The 20858-nt window shown below is 38.5% G+C and overlaps 1 protein-coding gene across 1 annotated transcript; it reads left to right on the forward strand.

The window, feature by feature from the left end:
- The first annotated feature begins 1843 nt into the window (after window positions 1-1843).
- On the forward strand, window positions 1844-14231 carry LOC113076550 (norrin-like). The gene is made up of 3 exons (XM_026249250.1): window positions 1844-1948; window positions 8110-8465; window positions 13656-14231. The coding sequence occupies exons 2-3, from the start codon at window positions 8274-8276 to the stop codon at window positions 13878-13880; spliced, it is 417 nt and encodes a 138-aa protein (XP_026105035.1). The 5' UTR covers window positions 1844-1948; window positions 8110-8273; the 3' UTR covers window positions 13881-14231.
- Window positions 14232-20858: the final 6627 nt, after the last annotated feature.

Raw genomic sequence — 20858 nt, forward strand, 5'->3', positions numbered from 1 at the left:
AAAGCCAAATTCAGTTGAAGGGGAGACAGATATGAATCTGTGGATAAAATGCATGGATGAATACTGTCATGTAAGAAGACATCAAGGCAAACGCAATGTCTTTTGACAATTCTCACCCCTTTATCCTCTTTGAAAATGTTGGGTCTTTCATAAAAAGGTTTGAATGCACTGAAGCAAATAATAGATGGATGGACAAATGCAGACTGTAAATCACTTGATATAATACTCGTGCCACATCAGATTGCAAAACGGAAGTTGAATGAATAGTCGAGTGTTGAAAGACTGCAGATGCTCCTGGATATAATAAAAATATAATGGACAGGCATGAGAAGGGCTCGTTTCCAGAACGGGAAGCTCTTGGAGGAAATCTCTGCTAAGGCTATTTTGCTCTCGCTGACATACCAGGTCACCGCCACTCTTCATTTGTCTTGCAGTTGTAGAAAAGATTCCGATAAATTATTTATTTTTATTCTTACGTATGCATATGTGTATGCCTCGCTTAAATACCTAGCTAGCGGCCATGTAACATGACCCAGTTGTCATTATCAGCCCATTTTGAATTAGCATTGCGCTAATCTACTTCAATTCAGATTTGAAGTGTGAACAGAGTTGGGTCAAGGGGTCGAGAGATAGAAGGTGAGAACATCTGTGAGGTCACACCACCAAAGTCTTGCAGGTAATTAATGCTGAGTAAACATTTGACCTCCTGCGCTTTTAACACAGACTTTATTCTCAAGGGGCTTCTGACTTGACACGTTTTTGTGCTGCCATTTCTTTCGTAAAACTGTACATTAGTCAATATACGCAGTTAAGTTAGTCACCCTCGCCTTGTCTTTTCTTAGAGAAGCTTCAAACTAAGTCATTTTAAATTCTTGGCAGACTTCGCATCATGGAAACTGTTGGATAAAGTTGGTAAAAGATCTGACCAATCAGATATTTTCAAGCCACAAACCTTCAGTCTTGCTTTCGGATGAAGTCCATATCTTGAATATTCTCCCTCTAGTGCCCAATATTTGCAGTAATTTAATTTCAACTGCCTCTTCGACCATGACATTTAAAGGACATTTTTGGCCACAGAAGGACAAACTTTGAGAAAAACACAAATGCTTGCTGGATTCTCTCCATGTCGGAGATGTGAAATAGTAATTATCCGTTCATTGGGAACTTATAATTGCACATCTGTTTTTATTTTATATTCCAAGAATGCAGTTATGTGCTTTGCATTTGATTGCAATTTCTTCATATTTTGTAAGAATTTCATCACACATGCTAGCGTATGAAGATGTGAATTTAATACAGCTATTGTCATTCCCCTTTGTAGTTTTTCTTTAGGTAGAAAAAAATATTTTTCCCCCCATTATTCTACAAGATATAACTACATACATACTTCAAAATAGCTTGCAGCTGGATTGAGTTACACCTCCCAAGTCTCATTCAAGACAGCAACGAAACCCAGCAGACCAATTGTTTTTAAGTAAACTCTGCTAACAGTTTTATAACCTGGACCTCGTAAAAGAGGGCCAGACTTCTGGTCAGTCCTCTTGATTTGGCTGGAATCCCCATTTGCTTGTCGGTGTGGCAGCTGGGGGCGAGTATGTGTGTGTCCCTAAGGTGATATACGACTGCTGTGTCACGTTCCACATCTGACAACCATCCCAAGATGTACATCATCCATCCTTTTCCCTTTTCCATGTGATTCCTCAATAAAAGAGGGGGTGTGAATGTCAAAGCGGAGGGGAGGGGAGCCGAGAGGGAGGGGAAGGAGTCAGAGCTCACACACAATCGGCATGCGTGAGAGAGAGTAAAAGAGAAACAGAGAGAAGAGAGAGAGCAAGTGGATGAAGGAGAAGGAGAGATCTAAAGGCAATTGTTGCTTAAAAAATTCATTTCTGCCCTAGAGGAGCCAGCTGGGATTGAATACTGCAGGTTAAACGGCACCAGGCAGAAGGTAAGACCACCAGTGTTTTAAAGGTGATCAGGTCATCAGAGTTACTTTTCATTGACTGCAAGGTTATCGCTATATATCTATGTTTTACTGTTTCCTTGTTTCGGCAGCACATACCTTTCTTAACAAATACTAAATATAAATATATTAATTAGATATGTTGGTTTTTTTTTAGAATGTGTGTGTGTGTGTATGTATGTATGTGTATATATATATATATATATGTTATTATTAAATTTCTTCAATCTTAAATTTTTTTGTAATATAATGCATTGCCCAAAGTGACATGCTAATTATGGTCATCGTTGACTTCACAATTTAAGAATCCAATTTTAAGAGAGACTGCATATTAATGACATTAAGATCAGACACATAATGATTTTGCTCCGAAATGACTCCTAACCGAAGGAAAATGGCTATATTATAAATGACGAGCTTCACATAATGTGTGCTGTGGGAGATCGGTTGCTAAGGTAAGCCATCAGCTGCTTGTCTAGCACAGACAGGGACTGAATACACAATTTAATGCTAAGCCAGAGGTCGTTAGCCGAGCGCACCAGATGAGAAATCATAGATATTCTGAGGATTGTTTATGGAGCTTGAGGAAGAGGTGAACTAGAACACACTTCCCTCAGGATGTTAGATTTAAAAGCAGACAGTGTCAACCAGTGCGCAACTCATTCATAATCAGTACTACATAACAGTCCTTTGATGACTCTTCAAGCTATTTACAAAGATATTAAAGCCTGAGGTATTTTCAGAAGATGACGACAGCCGTCAATTTGCACGTCACATTAAAGCGGGAAGGTTAATGGGACAACATAACAGGGTAAACCCTGCCACGGATTTACTGTGCGCAGACCCTTTCATCCTTTAGCATTCCAATCAGACCGGCACTTTTCTGAGAAGCTAAATGTAAAGCTAACATTAGTTTAGCATTGGCTCACATGGTGCCCTGGCTATTGGCAACAAGCTACTTTCCAATCCACTGTGTTTGCCTTATCTTTATCACAGGAGATATATTTAGTGTGGGCTTTAGTGTGGAGACGTGGTTTACTGGCGTCGGCGTGTGGTGGCAGTGCCCCTGGCATGCTGCTTGGGTTGCAGATGGGCATGGGAGGAGGGCTGCGGGGTGATCCCAGCAGGAATCTGCCCTTTGGTTTATTAAAAGCCGGTCAAACAATAGGGTGCTAAACAAGTAGAAACAGTGACGTAACCCCTTCACCGGAGGAGGGGGTTTGGGCATGTCAATGTGACTGAGAAGACAATTCTGCTTATTGGCAAATACTAGGCGACCACACGGCTCACTCAACAACTGTGGACTCAGCTGCTGGCAGACCCATCAAGAGCGCCCTTTTGAAGTTTTGATGATACCCTTGTTAGATTACTCAAACGATTAAATGAAATCTGAAGGATTCATTGGAAACATGATTCATTTAAATTGTCTTGTATAATCAACAAATATATTTTATATTATACAACAGTTCAGTTTTGGGGATTTTTAGTGACTCTTTCCTTATGACAGTAGGTGGCAACAAGGTGTCAATTAAGTATTTGTAAAACAACAGGCAAAAAGTACCAGATAACCTATTACTTCCGCAAAGATTCGGATGTGAGCATCTGATGAACACTTTACTATCCCATGAGGCCATGGCAGTTGCAAATGGTATTGAAGCCATGCAATTAACACTAAGTCATATGACAGTGACAACATGGCAGATGTAGTATGTCTGTATTGCATTCAAACTACGTTCAATCTATATAGAATGTAATTTTTTAATGGTTACAAAGTGTGTTTTAATTCAAATGTAGTTCCTACTTAATAATTCATTACATTTATATAGCACTTTCTGAGCACTCAAAGTGCTTTACATAGAAGGGAGAATCTCCTCATCCACCACCAGTGTCCAGCATCCACCTGGATGATGCGATGGCAGCCATAGTGTGCCAGAACGCCCACCACACCCAGCTCATTGACGGAGAGGAGACCATGATGGTCAGAGGCCAACAGGCATGTTTGGCCAGGATGCCGGGGTCACACTTCTACTCTTTTCAAAAAACATCCTGGGACATCTAATGACCACAGAGGGTCAGGACCTTGGTTTTCCTGGGACATCTAATGACCATCTGAAGGACGGTGCTTGTTGACAGTATAGTGTCCTTATCCCTATACTGGGGCGTTAGGACACCACACAGACCAAATGGAGAGCACTCCCTGCTCTCCCATCCAGGTACTGACCAGGCTCAACCCTGCTTAGCTTCAGTGGGCAACCAGTCTTGGGCTACTGGGTGATATGGCTACTGGTTAGTACTTAATATGGAAACCCAGCAATGTTATTAAAAATAGGACAGATCATCTTTTTATCCAATGATTCATTCCAAAAACTGAATCATTCAGGAAAAAGACTACTGTTTATTGCTATAAGATTCACAACAGATTTCACAACAGAATATGCAGAACCATTTTTGTTGACTGCAAAAATACACAAACTATCATCCGATATTGTGTCTAAAATTTAAGTTACTCAATATTCCTAACATAGTGTTTATTCCAGTATCATGATTCCTTTTATACAACATTGTGCAATCATTATGATCCAGATTAAATGTTCTTTCCAATCTGATTATTTTCTCAGCATAGTTTGGTTTGAAGGCATTAAGAGACTTTGAGATGGATTACCTCAGAAATTGAGCTCTAACTTAAAATAAGCCCATTTCCTCACAGCAATGTTGAGGAAACTATAACTAATAATGTGGATTCAATTGACTCAATCCACATAATCCAACCCCTTAGGTGGTTTTGAGTAGAAAATCCTCCTTAAAATGACAGTCTGAGCTTTATCTTAAGCAGAAAAAGCAGCAAGGGTTAGAACAGGAGACAGAATTGAGATATCAAGAACCGACCCATGATCCCCTTGAGTTCTTGAAAAACCACCATGTGAAGATGCCCTGACATGAAAAGCTTGTTGTTCCCACATTTTATACCCTCTTAATCAAATAGACACTATGGTTTTTAATGATATCACAACACAGAGGCCTGAGTGAGGTGAGAAGCAGCACTGAATTGTGTGCAACAACTTCTGCCAAACGGCCTTTAAACTGTGGCTGCTTTTGAATGTCAGGAATTTCACAGTTCTAATGGTGCAGACGGCGAGGCCCCTCTCAGGCTTGCCACAGCCTGAGAGGATCAGCCATGTTCAAAAGATCCATACTCTATTTCCACAACCACTAGTGCCACGCCTAGGGACAGTTCATTCCAGGGAACTGCTCCCTGAGTCGCGTTATAGCTACTGACGGGACTCCAGGTTAAGACGCGCTCCCTAAGAGAGCAGTCTGTCCTGAGAGTTCAGTGCAGCGGGGTTTTGGCATGTCTCACCCAGCCCTGGCTCCTGCCTTCCTCTTAAATTTGTTTACTGTGGGATAAAATTTGGCAGTTAGTGAAGGTAAAAGATACACTTGTTTTGCATCTTGCAATTTAGAAATATTATAGGGATAGCTCTCTTTTACTCACCCTCGTGTCGCTCCAGTGACTTTGTTTCTTCCGAGGGACACAAAAGATGATATGTTCAAGAATGTTTCAACTTTTTATGCAACCAATAAACATGTTAAACAACGACTTCACCGCATGGAACATTTTTTTTATTTCTTCTCCACAAAATACTAAAGTAATAATATAATATAGGGAACACTTTATTTTAAGGATTAGTTATCACTATCAACTAGTTGTTTATTAGCATGCATATTATTAGCTGTTTAATTAGTACTAATAAAGCACATATTAATGCTTTATTCTGTATAACCCTATTCAAGACCTTTTTATCAACTATTACTAACCATAAATAAGCAGCAAATTAGGAGTTTATTGAGGGAAAATGCCTAGTTATTGGTGAACATGTGTTCCCTATTCTAAAGTGTTAATAGTAAAAGTATATATATATATATATATATATAGACACACAAACACCAAGATGGTTTACTTATTTTACTTATGCATGTCAGAATTAGTCCCACCTTCTAATTTAAAAGGTCAATTGCCAATTTGTAAAGCAATTGTGTCACTGCAACCACTGTTTTAAGCTTCAGTTGCCATAGAAACAGTCATAGGCTTGCCCTTAGGATGACTGTATTTGCACACTGACTGGACTAACCTCAAGTATACACCATATAAACCATTTGAGTGTAAAAAAAAAAAAAAAGAAAAACATAATGAGACATAATGAGACATAAGCCCTATTGAAAACACCATCATGTCAGATTTTGCTGCTGATTTGAAATATGTTATTAAATTATGAGTTTCTGAGATTTCTGTATTTCCTCAATTTAAGTAAACAGGAGTTGGTCTTGCATGCCAGAAATAGCTTCCCAGAGGCGTTGCAAATATGGCCACCGAGTGAACTGACTTTGGTAGATGATGATAGAATTTAACTTTTAGAGTGTTTTACAATGTATCACACTGTGGCGAAAATATTCTGGTTACACACTTTGTTTTAGACACTCCCGAAAATGTCCATGCTGAGAAAAACAAGTTCTTGTCTCTGTCTCTGATTGTACTGTGAAAGCTAATTAAAGCACTAATTTGATTACATCTTGCATCAGACAGTTGTTATGCTAAGATTCCAGCACGTCAAAGCTAATTTTCCTAGTATATAAACTCCAAAATGTAAGTGTACAAAGTGAATAGATACGAAGCCAGAGAGGGAAACAATTCCTCTGCTCAGAGGTGGACAGATGTGGTGGATTCCGTCTAAGATGGAGGTGATTGTAAGTCCTTCTGCCATTTGTAGACACACTGGGCTTTATAAATCTACAGGCTGAAGCAGGTGTAGATGCTATGGTGGTCAACATTACCTTACATTGACTTCTGGCAAGAAGCAACACACCCACCACTGTCCTAACAGCACTAGAAGCTTTTGACTGATGAAGCTGCCATAGATGATTGCGGCATGAGGTCACCGTCTCATTGTTTATGAACTAAATTGGATCTGTAGTTATCTTTTGAGCTGGGGTGTCTACACTGCATTGTAAATGCCCATTACGGTGCCTACAGATGACTGCCGCAGACGTCCTCCACCAGGTTTGAATGTCAACAGTCTTGTCTGGGCACAATGATGATGATGAAGATGGCGGCTGGTATGCCCAATACTAAATAAATGACGAAGCAAGAGCCTCCTGTATTTAAAGCATCTGAGTTAAGAACAGACTGTGATATGTGCTTTTGTAAACCCCTCAACACATGCTCTCCGGTGCAGTTAAACATTTCAGGGAGTATTTATTTAAACAGGCAAATTGATACCTAAAATCCTTATGCGAGGAATGCTAAAGTTAAATGAGTCGCTCCGGTAAGAAAAACACAAGGAGAAAGCTTTAAATTAGTCTGATGTGCTTGTGATTTTGGAGCAATTGCGGGTTTCGAAATAAAATTGGAAAGAGGTTTAGACATAATGCAAGGCATTGTTTTAGTGAATGATAATTTCCTCTCTGTCTGATCCAGGTTTGCAGAGTCGGTTACCCTCAGGGCTCTGCTACTCATTCTCCCACTCATTACACCAAACCTTTTAGCAGTTGTGGCTCAGTGAATTTAACTGCCGTGCATTGTCATGAGGACTGTAAAGCACAAAGCTCATGAAAAAAGAAGTATATATATAAATAAATATGTACCTATGCTGGCAGTTGTTTCGCTGTCATGAGAGAACTTGCGTGGAGACTTATTTCGTTTTATGAAAAATTCATTTCTGGGGAAATTCACTGCAGGCTGTTTATTAATATATTAGGTTTCTTCGCCGTGTAATAAAAACACCATGTTTTTGTTCAGTGTTGGGATTGTTAGAATAACACTACAGCCGTCTGCCAGCACTCCTCATACATCACAGCCCACTTTTTCCTGGCTGGAGACATGGCAGCAATCACCTTAACCAGTTGGCAAAGGCACAACAGACATCTGTCTCGGGTCATCTGTCACTGCTGGGTTCCCATGCAGACAAACTCCCACTCTCCCTTACTCTGCACCTTACCTTACCTGCGCAGTCCCTCCACTAACAATTTAAACAGCTCCGCAAACTGGCTGTAACGTGCGAAACATTACCTGATATCACACTCTCAGGTGTGTGTTTTTACTGCAGCTTGCGTCCTGGACTAACCATGGTTCCTTTCTTTACCTTTCACAGACACATCCAGACCACTAAAGAGGATGGCTGAGTTTAAAGAGAACACTCACTATATGTTTCGGTTCACATGTGCGGCATCAACATCACAGTGGAGAGCTCTTTGTTGTGTTCTGTAGGAGACGGTCAAGTTTTCTTTTCTTTTACCTGTGGAAGTTGTGGACAATATGAGGAACTCAGTCGCTCTGAGCCAGCCTGGGATTCTTCTTCTTCTGGTCACATGTCCCCTGCTGACAATCCTGCATGGTGTAACCTGTAAGGCAGAGAGTGGACACTTAGGGGACAATGATCCTGACAGGTGTATGAGACATCATTTTGTTGAGACCATCACACATCCTATCTACAAGTGCAATTCAAAGGTAAGATGCCAAAATGTTGATGAACTTAATTAAACAATGATTTACAGTTCAGCGAGGGAGTCATTCAGAACTCAGAAATGCATCTGAACAACTTATTGACTGAGCTAACACACATGAGTTACAGGATGCTCATCTTTTTGACTGAATAATTAAAATGAATGACTGACTCCTTAAAAAGAATCAGAATCATAACAATTAAGACATAAACTACTATCATAGTAGTATCCCATTAAATAAATTTAATGAAATATTAGATAAAACTAAACAGAAAAAACAGAACTTTTTTTTTTCTTCTTGGGAAATAACTGAAATTGTAGTATAAGAATTACTACTTGCACTAGAAAAAAAAAACTTCTTGCAAAGACATTTCTTGCATCTCACCGATGTCAACTTAATTTTTGTCGCCTGTCAGTGTGGAGAAATTTTTGTGGTCTAGTTTAAAAAACAAAACAAAAAAAATTCTTATTAGCGTCCAAGTCAAAGTCACACAAAATCAGGCTCCCATGATTACAACCTCCAAGACCATTATAAAAATGGTCTTGGAGGTCAGATCCTTTTGTAAGACAATACACTCTATACACCCACAACTTTCCTGCTAACAAGCTGCTTAAAAACAAATCAAGTCTCCTGGTGTTTAAAAGGTTTTACATTTAAATACGGAGCCCAGGGATGTCGCTCATAATTAGAACCCAAGGCTGAGAAGAAACCTTGTTTTCATTTATTGAATCAGATAGCATGGCTGGCTTGTCTAATGACCTCTACCTTTAGGTACTTTGACACCTTGGCAAGGAACACTGCCTGTGCACAGCCTGCCTGTGCGGCCCAAAGCCTCGCCAGAAATAAGCTCTCAGGGGGTGCATAAAATGTCTGGGAGATGGCACAGTTCCAGGGCTCCACGCAGTGCTGTGCCTGACTCATTTTTTGGTTATCGAAACAAAAGAGTGCCTCAAAAACATCCCCTCAAAACAAAGCCATCGATAATAAACACTCTGGGATGAGTTCCAGATGCTCTGATTCACCTGTACCCCTCAGAAGGGCAGCCTCTCATGATCTGTATATTGTGAATTAAGATTCTTAGGCTCTTGTTCTTACAAACCCAGCTGGGCTGTGTCAACAAATATCCAACTTCCAATAAACTAAAGATGAGCTAGTCAGCCACCTGTGCTTGAGCTGAAAATATTCATTCTGCAAGCATTACACACTGCATTTTCTAATTATGAGACAGACAACCTCGATAATCCAAAAGCATTGGGTAAATAAAGGAAAACGTAGTTGGTTTAACATCCATTCAAGGATCTAAACACGGCAGCTTAGATTTTTTTTACTGTTGCTTCCAGAAAGTGATTAGTGAATAGGGTTGGGAAAAAATACTGATATAACAATTAATCGTAATTTTCATTTTAAAGATCTCTACTTCTTGATCTTTGAGTCTCATTCAGCAAAAAGTTCTAACCTTTATTCAAATCATTTATTTAATTGCTAAAAGGTTCAATTTTATGATAAAATGTTAAAGGGGTCATCAGATGCTACATGCACTTTTACAAGTTGTTTGAACTGAAATGAGTGTTGGCAGTATGTGTACACAACCACCCTATAATGATAAAATCTACTATATCTATTAAAATATTTACCCCTTTTTCAAATCGAGCCGATCTCAGATGCCTGTTTTTGTGACGTTACACAGTCATGCAACCCCCCACAATAGTTTGATTGACAGTAGCGTTTCAGCACAGACTGGGCTTGTGTCTTACCTCAGACCCGCCCTGAGTGAGCTGTCATCAGCCCACCATTGTTTCAGATGTAGACAAGAATGTCTCCTAAGTGATTGAGTTGTTTTGTTGTTGGATGTAATAATGAACCCAACAGTCATTGTTTACTCCAGTGGATTACGTTTGTTTCTGAAGGGAATGCACCCTGATCTACCTAACTTCACCAACAGAAAAAGTAAGTATAAGGTGTCTTAATCAATCTTTGCAAATTGCCTTTCCTAGTAATGTTTCAAGATGAATAACCTAAAGTTAACAGTCCCTCAGAGCGTGGCCCAGAAGATATGGGCGGGGTCAGGAGAGCTCATTAACATTTAAAGGAAAATACTACAAAACGGCTTGCTCTGAAAAGAGCTGTTTTTGACAGGGTAACAAGGTGTTTTTTACACTATCATTGAGAAATCTTAACCAAACTGTTACAGACTTTTCATTAAGACCCTAAAGAATCATATCAATTGTGAAAAATGGCCATCCGATGACCCCTTTAACATTTTCATCAGGCAACTTTGCGGAACAAGCAGTCATACCAACATATATGTAATTTTTTATTCTGAATTAGGAACATTATTATAATGCAGCCAAAGATACATTACAAGACAAATAAACTTCAGAGTCCTGAGTATTTCATTAATTTGTCATTTGACAAATGCAACCAATGTAGTCAGATTCAAATAAAAATTACTCTTATGAACCGGTTTGTTTTAGTGAATAAAAAAAACATTCAGTGCAACTGGTGTAGTACCACTGACAAAGCACTGACTCTTTTGAATCGGTGCTTTTTTAGTCAATCGATGGTGCAACTGCAAGTATGATATTGATTTTACACAACAGTTCAATAACCAAGAAGATAATATTTCTAAACAAAACCACAAAGGAATAATATTAAGTTCCATCAAATAGAGGTAGGGTTCCTGAATGAATCAAACTTGTGAAAAAATAATAATAATTCAGTGACACACTCGTGAAGCCAATCACTTGTCACCAACTGGCTTAATGTAATCTTCTGAAAGAATCCTCACAAACTAATGCACAGACTGAAGCCTGAGTATGTGTGGAATGGCAAACACGTACAAGTGGATTGATACAAGCAGTGAAAAGTCCCAGAAATCTTAACAGATTTAAAGAAGAAAATACATTTTAAGTTTACTTCATCCACAAAATACTTAACAGTTTCATTTTTATCATTCATATTATAATGTACCAAGAAGATTCCCTGTATAATTAACAAATCATTTCTTGGATATGTAATCAAAATGGACACTATAGACAATGTGAAATACTTTTCCACTCTGGTAATAAATCGGAAAACAATTTGAATTATGCAATGAACTAACAGTTAAAATTTCCTGTCTCAAAAACAATTTCTGATTGACAGGCAAGTACACAGGCCCATTGTCTAAAAGCAGCACAATGGATTAAGCTCAACTCAGTCACCTTTAAAGAAGCTTGTTACACCTTGCATTAGTTATGAGGATGGCTGTTGCTTCCATGCAAATTTCAGCAGTGCGACACAATAGGATCCACCTGCGCAGTCACTCTGAGATAAATATAGAGGGGAAGAGGGCTTACATCTGCTGCCCAGCTTTTGTCACCTTGGATATCCATCTTCCGTTGGCCACACACCTCCACTGCACCTCCCTCTGAAATACCCCACATCTCTCCACCGTTTGTTTTACGAACATGGCCGTATGCCTACAGTTTCAGGTAACATTAAATAATGACATCAGCTAAAAGCAGCAAGCAAATGCCGCTTCATTCATGGACGTCGGACCATGAGTGATGCATATCGGATGCTTTTTGGCTTTAGTCAGGCTAGTGTTCCTTATAATGCGGGTGACACTCCGCTAACACTATGCAGCTGAAAGACAACATGACATAGGAGTCCATTTACGGAGTGTTCAGGAATGTGGCGGCCCGTGGTCTGGCCAGCACCTCATATTCCGAATCAGTAGACCATTGAACTGGGTCACGTTTGTGTCTATCATTGTAGATGCGCAACACTCATTAAGCTTTAATTACCAGAGCACTCTTATATAGGACAGAGCATTTTTTGATGAGTGAATCCCTCTTTATCAGCCAGTAACTTCAGCGATGTTGCCAGGTGGATCACTGAACCCCATAAATCGGTCCCACAAAGTGCAAAGCCATTCATCTGTCACACAACAATCCTCACAAAGCAAACGAGGCAAATTATTAGATTGAGGTATTTGGTGGAGTCAAGTTGCTTTAGCATCCAGGTCTGGGAGAGATCAACCACACTCCCATCAACATGTAGGTGCAAGGTCAAGGTGAGAAAGTACACAAACTTTCATTGTTCAGCACTTCAAAATTTCTCAGGAAGCGTATCTTAGTCCTGACACAGGGGTAAAACTAGAGATGGCACGGGACTCTTGCTTTATAATAGCTAAACATGTTTGTGTACAAGTTCCACTGGTGAAACTACTAAAGAAAATAATGTCTTTAATACACATTCCACAATTTATGTATCAAAAAGTGGTATAGCCAATTTAGGACTACAAAAATGAAGAATGAAAATGGCTTCATTTCCTTCTTTCTTTCTTTCTTTCTTTCTTTCTTTCTTTCTTTCTTTTTTTTTACTTCATTTCTTAAAAAAAAATTAATTAAAGGGATAGTTCACCCAAACTAGAAAATTCTGGCATTAATTACTCACCCTTGTGTCATTACAAACCTTTAAGACCTTTGTTCATCTTTGCAACACAAATTATGATATTTTTGATGAAATCCCAGAGCTTTCTGACCCTGAATAGACAGCAACGCAACTACCATGTTCAAAGCCCAGAAACGTAGAAAAGACATCGTTGAAGGGGTCATTGGATGCCCATTTTCCACAAGTTGATATGATTCTTTAGGGTCTTAATGAAAAGTCTATAGCATACTTTGGTTCAAATTTCTTAGTGGTAGTGAAAAAAAAACACCCTTTTTTTACCCTGTCAAAATTAGCAAGCTGTTTTTAGTCCATGCGCTTTAAATGATAATGAGCTCTGCTGACCCCCCCCCCCCCCCCCCTCTTCCATGAGGTGACGAGCAGACTGTAAACTTGATTAACTAGCATGTTATTAGGAAAGGCAATTTGCAAAGATTCATAAAAAACCCTTATACTCCTTCTGTAAATGAAGCTGGACCACAAATGATTCCCTCGAACATAGACGCATTTAGGAAGATCAGGATTGGCGCATTCCCTTCAAAACCAAAAGTAATGTTAATATCTTCATTTGTGATCTTAAGACAAATGAAGGTCTTATGGGTTTGGATGGAACAACATAAGGGATATTCCTTGAACTATTCCTTTAAACAAATTGGGCTCATTTTCAGATTTTGTAAATAGTTTGATTGATAAATAGACAGACAGATAGATGGACAGCTTCCTCAAACATGGGACTAATTAACCTTTTTTGCTCTACAGATGGTTCTCCTGGCTCGATGTGAGGGTCACTGCAGCCACACGTCCCGCTCGGACCCGCTGATCTCTTTCAGCTCTGTCTTGAAGCAACCTTTCAAAAGCACGTGTTTCTGCTGTCGTCCACATACCTCCAAACTGAAGGCGGTGCGTCTGCGATGCTCGGGCGGGACACGGATAACCGCTACTTACCGTTACATCCTCGCGTGCAGCTGCGAGGAGTGCAGCTGAATAAATTTGTCATGGAGAAAGACCCTCTGGCTGAAACACATAAAAAAAGTTAAAGGTACACTTTATTGCAGATGATTCAGAGCAAGCATTTTACGATTCATTAGCACTGCCGCAATGTTGCCAACAACCCATCAAGACTTCAAGAAGAATCACGTCACATGTAAAGCAGCGCATGCACTCGGATTTCCAGATGTCACCCCACCAGTCGCACCTGCGCATGCGCTCAGCCAGTCAATTTACTTTTATTGCATTCCATTGTTTTGATCACTGTTTGTGTAAAATAGCGGATGCCGACAACAAAATCGTGAAGAAAATCTGATGAAGCTGAAGGGGAGTCACTTTGGCAGCCTATGTGACTTGATACACAGACCAGGACAGAAACGTTTGCATAGACAATGCAAGTGGTGATGAACTATAAAAGTTTGAGTTGTGTCTAGAATAGAAATTGATAGTTCACCCCCTTAAGCCTGGTTTAGAATCACATGACAAAATGTTGGGGTGAATTGACAGTTTATGGTCTCTGGATTTGCTCACGTTCCAGCATACATTTTTGCTTCATTATACTGGCTTAATATTTAAACAATGAAAAATACTCTTGTAACGATCGTATTGCCAATTTTAGACTTTGCAAACCTCCTACAGCTTTTTTACTGTGGAGTTCAGAGCAATCTACCATGCCAGACTGTATGTGGAAAATGTCAGTGTTAAGTCTGTTTATTTCATCATCAAAGTCTCGCTATGGCTCATGACACATAATAGCAGTAGGCTGTCAAGCTAATCACGTACAGTTATGATAACTATGATGTTTGCAATGTGGTATTGTACAGTAAATGATGATTACCATATATATCTATAAAAATGAAAGAAAATGTATTGTTCCTCAAATGTCTGTTGTCTGTGGAAATAAATTCACCCTCTACAAATTGCTGTACCTGTACAAATTGCTGAAATGATGACAGTTTGCTTGCTGGACAGGTTTGTACTCCACTACATACCTGACAGCTTTTTGGGCTCTGCACATGAATCTAATAAACAGTGCCCTTTTGTTTTTAAAGACTGACTGGCTGCCTTGTGCTAGCTGTCTTGTTACACATACTTTGGCTCCTCGATACAATGTGACTTTCAGTGGGGCTATAATTAACTTAATGGCTAATTTGACAGCATGACAGACAGTCCACATAATAGCTGTCAGTTGAGTTCTCTGTAATTTTTATGGCTGCCCTAAGACATCTCGCCACACGGTCGGCTGCAGAACCGAGGCACCCGGTTAGATGTCATACCACATTGTTCTCTGACCTTCCGTTAATTCTAACAGAACGTTCCAGGTGTTGTACACGTGTGCTTCTTTATTCCCTTTCTAACAAGTGATAATTCAAGCAAAACCGACAAGTGTTTTAAACAGAATGGGGTTAAGTATTTCACCTGATTACTGTTAATTGAAGCCAGTCCTGATTTTGGCCCAGAAGTGTGACTCTTTCTTTTTCTGTGATGTCCACTTGAGTGAAGATGATGTTTCACCATCTAAAACAAAAAAGGTAAGTCATTTTCTCTCTGAAATCGTACAGAGATCCCATGATTCTGGTATAAAAGACAAGGGAATTGTGATCATTGAATCGACACATGCCTGCAATATCCTTTTAATTTCTCACAAGATACCAACATGAGGCAATGTTGTATTCTGTCCTTTCACGTTATTAAACTTAAACCAATATCAGCTGCAATTTTTCATTATTTAAACTGAAATTATTCGCTCGTGCAATTTACTCACGCTCTTCTTTGAAACAATCCTCCTTTACTGAGCTTGCACACACAGCTAGGCTACTTGCAAAAAAATATGTTGTCAGAAAAAAATAAAACATTGTATGTTTTACACATTATAAAAGGACGTACATCATTCCGCTAAAAATGTTGTTTTACTTTTAACCAATGATAGAACAAGGAGTATGAAGAGATATGCTAAAGTCTTGATATATTAGGTGCGAGTTGAGTTTCCATGTTGAACACTTACGTAGCAATAACGCCCTCTTGTGGCTGAGATAGTTGCTGGCCTGTTCTGGTCTTGAGCTCTCTCTTTTTTTTTTACATTCTATAGAAAGATATTATTCCTTCTTCTGGGGAGCACTACAAGAGATACTATGAAGAATGTTCATGAAGTTACCCACAATGAAAGTATATATGAGAGCTATCAAGCTCCAAAAATGTCTACACAACCCAAGTCTAAAAGGGTTTGTTCACCCAATAATCAAATTTATGTAATTAATAACTCACCCTCAGGTCGTTCCAAACCAGTGAGACCTCAGGAACACAGGTTAAGATATTTTAGATTTAGTCCGAGAGCTCTCAGTCCCTCCATTGAAACTGGGTGTATGATATACAGTCCATGTCCAGAAAGGTAAAGATCTTCAAAGTAGTCCATGTGACATCAGAGGGTCATTTAGAATTTTTTGAAGCATCGAAAATACATTTTGGTCCAAAAATAACAAAAACGATGACTTTATTCAGCATTGTCTTCTCTTCCATGTCTGTTGTGAGAGAGTTCAAAACAAAGCAGTTTGTCATATCTGGTTTGCGAAAAAATCATTCGATGTAACCGGATCTTTTTGAACAAGTTCACCAAATCAAACTGAATCATTTGAAACGCTTCGCGTCTCTAATACGCATTAATCCACAAATGACTTAAGCTGTTAACTTGTTTAATGTGGCTGACACTCCCCCTGAGTTCAAACAAACCAATATCCCGGAGTAATTCATTTACTAAAATAGTACTCTGACTGAACTGCTGTGAAGAGAGAACTGAAGATGCCAGAGCCAGATTCCAGCGTTCCAGTCATAGCCAAATGAAAATTTCATCAATATATCTCACTCTCAAGCAAAATAACTGAAAATGTAGACATTCACTGATGCACAGCTACTTAATCTCTAAATGTGGGTATTATTGCATATTGTGATATTGTATATTGTAATATTTCATATGAAATTCTTACATTATAAAGATTTATCTACCATAATATTGCATATGTATGTATGTATAAAGTTTGTTTTGTATAACATTTGTTGCTTGCTTGTTAAAAAAAAAGTTGTTAAAAGATTCATCTTAATGAAGGCCAGCTTTCCTACACCATAAATGACTATCTCATGTTTTAATGATTTTCTGATAAACATTTTATTAAAGGTATATTAAAAAAGCGTTAGCTAAATTAAAAAGAACTTATTTATATCTTTCTAAGGGCAAAGAGCTGTTCTTGTGTTGAGTCTGGGTAACATGCAAGGCCGGACTTACCATTGGGCTTGACTGGGCTCAAGCCCATGGCCCCGCCCGTTTACGTTAGATTTTTTCAATAATATGTCATGTCAGTCATTTAATTTTTCATTTAAAGTTTGTTGATTGGTCTAGCATTGTTACCTGGTCCTGCCCTGCAATGAAAAATTTAATTTAATTAGCTAAATTAAATGTCAGTCATCTTGAGGTTTGCTGATTGGTTATTGGCAGTTACGCAGTGCCTCGTCTACTGCCGTTGAAAAAACCTGTCTGCATAAAAAAAAAAAGCATTAGACAGTGATGGAATGGCGGACAAACGGTATCAGAGTGGCGCGCTTAAAAGAAAATTAAAGAATAAAGGACAGCAACGCAAAAAGAAAGTCATCAGTAAAATGAAAAGGATTACATCAAAGACATTAATCCACTAGTTGAGTGGGTGCCGTGCGCCGCGCACACGCTTAATCTGGCTGGAGTTAATAGCGTAAACTGCTGCACAGAGACCGCCGATTTTTTTAAACTTCATTCAGACTTTGTTCAACTTCTGCTCGAAATCCACAGCATGGAAGGTGGTAACTGCAGGTTTGCAGCCTAATGAAAACCACCGCATTGAGACACTAAAATCTCTCGCTGACACCAGGTGGGCTGCGCATGCAAAGTCCATCAAGGCACTGTGCAGAAATTATGACAATATCCAAGAGTCACTGATGAACATTGCAGAAGACAGCAAACAGAACCCGACAACACAAAATGATGCTTGGTCTCTGCATAAAAAAATGAACAGGCTTGATCCTGCTTTTCTTTGCACTATGTGGAATTATGTTCTCCAACACCACTAAATTTGAACAAAGTTAGGCATGTTCTATGAAGTTCTATTTATGTATTTTTGCTAGAGTACTAAATTACATCTAATGATCTTTAAAATGCCATGGTAATGAGAAAATGCTTATTTAATTTTGTTATATATTATTCTCTAAGATTGTAATTTATGTGATGTAACATAGTACTGTAGGTCAAAGTCAGCCTAACACTACCTATATGTATAATGGAGATGTATATAATCTATACAATATGTCAGCACTTACCAAGAACAGTTTAAAAAAAAAAAAGATTTATACACTCATAGATTTAGCTATTTATATGTAATACAAATGATTTGTTATGATTGCAACCTTACAAGGTATTTGTTTGTTTTTCAATATGTTTTCCAGGTAAATAAGTGTTTTATTCTCATTCTGACCAAGACATTTGTGCATTGCAATAAACACATGATCACTTTGAACTTTTTTAATCATTATTTATTTATAAGAAAAACCTTTTCAAGCTTCAATCAGTGGTCATATAAATAAATTATAACGGATTTTTTTAACATGTAACACTGTATACTGTACTAGTCACCTTTTGAAAGTAGTTTTGCAGTTCAAATAACGATTGGATCGATTATATTGTTATGCCACAAGATGGCGACAAACATCAGTCATTGAATCGTTTATTCAGGAGATTCGTTCAAAAATGCTGATTCATCTATGAAACAAGTGTATTTGATTGAGGAATTGAATCATTCATTCAAACCCAATTTTTTTTTAAATAAATGATTCAGATTAATTAAACATTTTTATAGACTTCAGCAATTAACATAAATTATGTTATTTTGTTTAGTTGTTTGTTCAGAATCGTGATCTCTATTTTTATTCTCAGTTTATCCAAAATTGTGTAGCTCTAATACATAGCTTGTGTATGTATCATTTTGTTCTATTTAAAGTAATGTATAGAAGGTAGGGCCCGAAAGTGACTCAAGCCCAGGGGCCTCCACGACCCTAAGTCCTGCCCTGGTAACATGCTTACTCAAATAAGATCAACAATGGATTTAGATTATCTATACTTATCATGGACATTATCATGTATGGCCTGACAGCCCCATCCAGAAGTAAGTGAGGTTTATGATATGTCTCAGCCTGAAGCAATGTGTGTGAATCTACAGGCACACCCTACATGAATACATCCACCAGATGGCAGCAAATTCTATAAGAAACAGTGGATGCAAAAAACACTAAAAATCCAGTTAGGGTACACAACAAAGTAACAGACTTGCAACTAACAAGCCCTTTCTTGAACACTTGAAAGGTGCCTAGAATGCCCTAAAGAGTAAATATGGAGTGTCTCAAAATCTGGAATACTTGCACATGCTGCACTGTACTGTATGATAGTATCCGACAAAAAAAAATATTTTGTTTATTTTGTATTGCATACAACAGTTCTTTCAAATTAAATAATATTGAGTAACTTACATTTCAGTGAAGACGGCAGTTTATTCGCAAAGTTGACTTTGCTTGATTGATAGATTGATTGATTGATAGATTTTCTAAAAGGCTTTTACTTCGTGGAATAAACATGAGCACTGCACATTTCAAAATCAAAATCTGTGCGGGTGTTTTTATTTCACTGTTTTTCTAAAGGAAACCTGCTGTCTTCAGAAAATGTTGGATGTCATTTTAATTTCATCTTGCATTATTTCTTGTGTAAATTCATCTTGCAACAAAATATAAAGCAGTGATTGTGAGCAGCGAAAACCTCGATCTCTACCACTCCAACAGCACGTCCTGCTGGCAGAGAATGAATCTGCATATATACGTACATCGGTACATGCCACCACTGAACTATGGTCACTAATAAATTCAACTGTATAACAGTTTCAAGGCAATTCATGTTAGAATTAAAGTACAATAAAAATAATACATATTGCTGTTACACTTATCTATACATAGTAAACGAAGTTATTTTAAGTGGTTGTTGACATCCTATCTAAAACGTGATTTAGCCAAATAATATTAATTATAATAATGCTGCCACTCTAATATGTCTTGCAATATCCGTATGTGTATAAGTTCTGTGCAATCCTCTTGTTCAATATTCTCGGGGTCTGAATTCGGCTCAGATTGATATATCCTATAGCAATAGAGAAGCTATAAGAGCATCACAGTCCCGCCCACAGCCCGAGAGAGCTCTGGTGCCGGAAGTAAATTTCCCATTCATTTCTCCCATTGACTTTCGGAAAAATCTGTATCTAAAGAGTTTTAGAGCATGTGTGAGGATAACCAGCTACGGCTGAACTCATAAGCATATACCATATCATTTCGAGTGAAAAAATTAAGAGAAAATCCCCAAAAAGTCAAAGGTACAAGACTGTGTACATATTTTCATTTCGAGCGCAGGAACTACTCATCCCATAAACCACCGCGCCTCATTGAATCCGACTGAAGCCACAACCGCGAACGAGCTTCCAAATACTGATGAGGGCATGGATGACGGCCGCCCGCGCGAACTTTTTCCTCCAGTGAATTTTCTCATGGCAGCCATGGAGATCATGATTGCACTGATAAGTCTACCGTACAAAAATGCAACACAGGTTTTTATTTATTTTTATTTTTTTATTAATGATCTTCAGTCTTTGCGGGGTTTAACCAGACGGTTACACGAGCTCCACCAATCAGATGCATCACTGTGGGATTGTTCAGGATTGTGGGTAATGAAGTACTTAGCCAAGACATCGCGAATAAAAGGCATTTATATCAAAACAAGGTTAGTGCCCCATGATCCTTTTGCGTTTATATGAGCATATACTATCGCTTAGTACAGCCGTAGCTGGTTTTAAGTCTACCATGTATGGTTACGTTTTTATGGCTTATACCCCAAATGTCAATGCAGAAATTGCATTGAATTTT

This window comes from Carassius auratus, unplaced genomic scaffold, assembly GCF_003368295.1.
Source record: "Carassius auratus strain Wakin unplaced genomic scaffold, ASM336829v1 scaf_tig00020714, whole genome shotgun sequence".
In the NCBI taxonomy this organism is placed as follows: Eukaryota; Metazoa; Chordata; class Actinopteri; order Cypriniformes; family Cyprinidae; genus Carassius; species Carassius auratus.

Coding starts and splice junctions, on each gene's coding strand:
- LOC113076550 (XM_026249250.1), top strand. CDS start 8,274: ATGAGGAACTCAGTCGCTCTGAGCCAGCCTGGGATTCTTCTTCTTCTG. Junction 8,466..13,655: donor TCTACAAGTGCAATTCAAAG/GTAAGATGCCAA, acceptor TTTGCTCTACAG/ATGGTTCTCCTGGCTCGATG.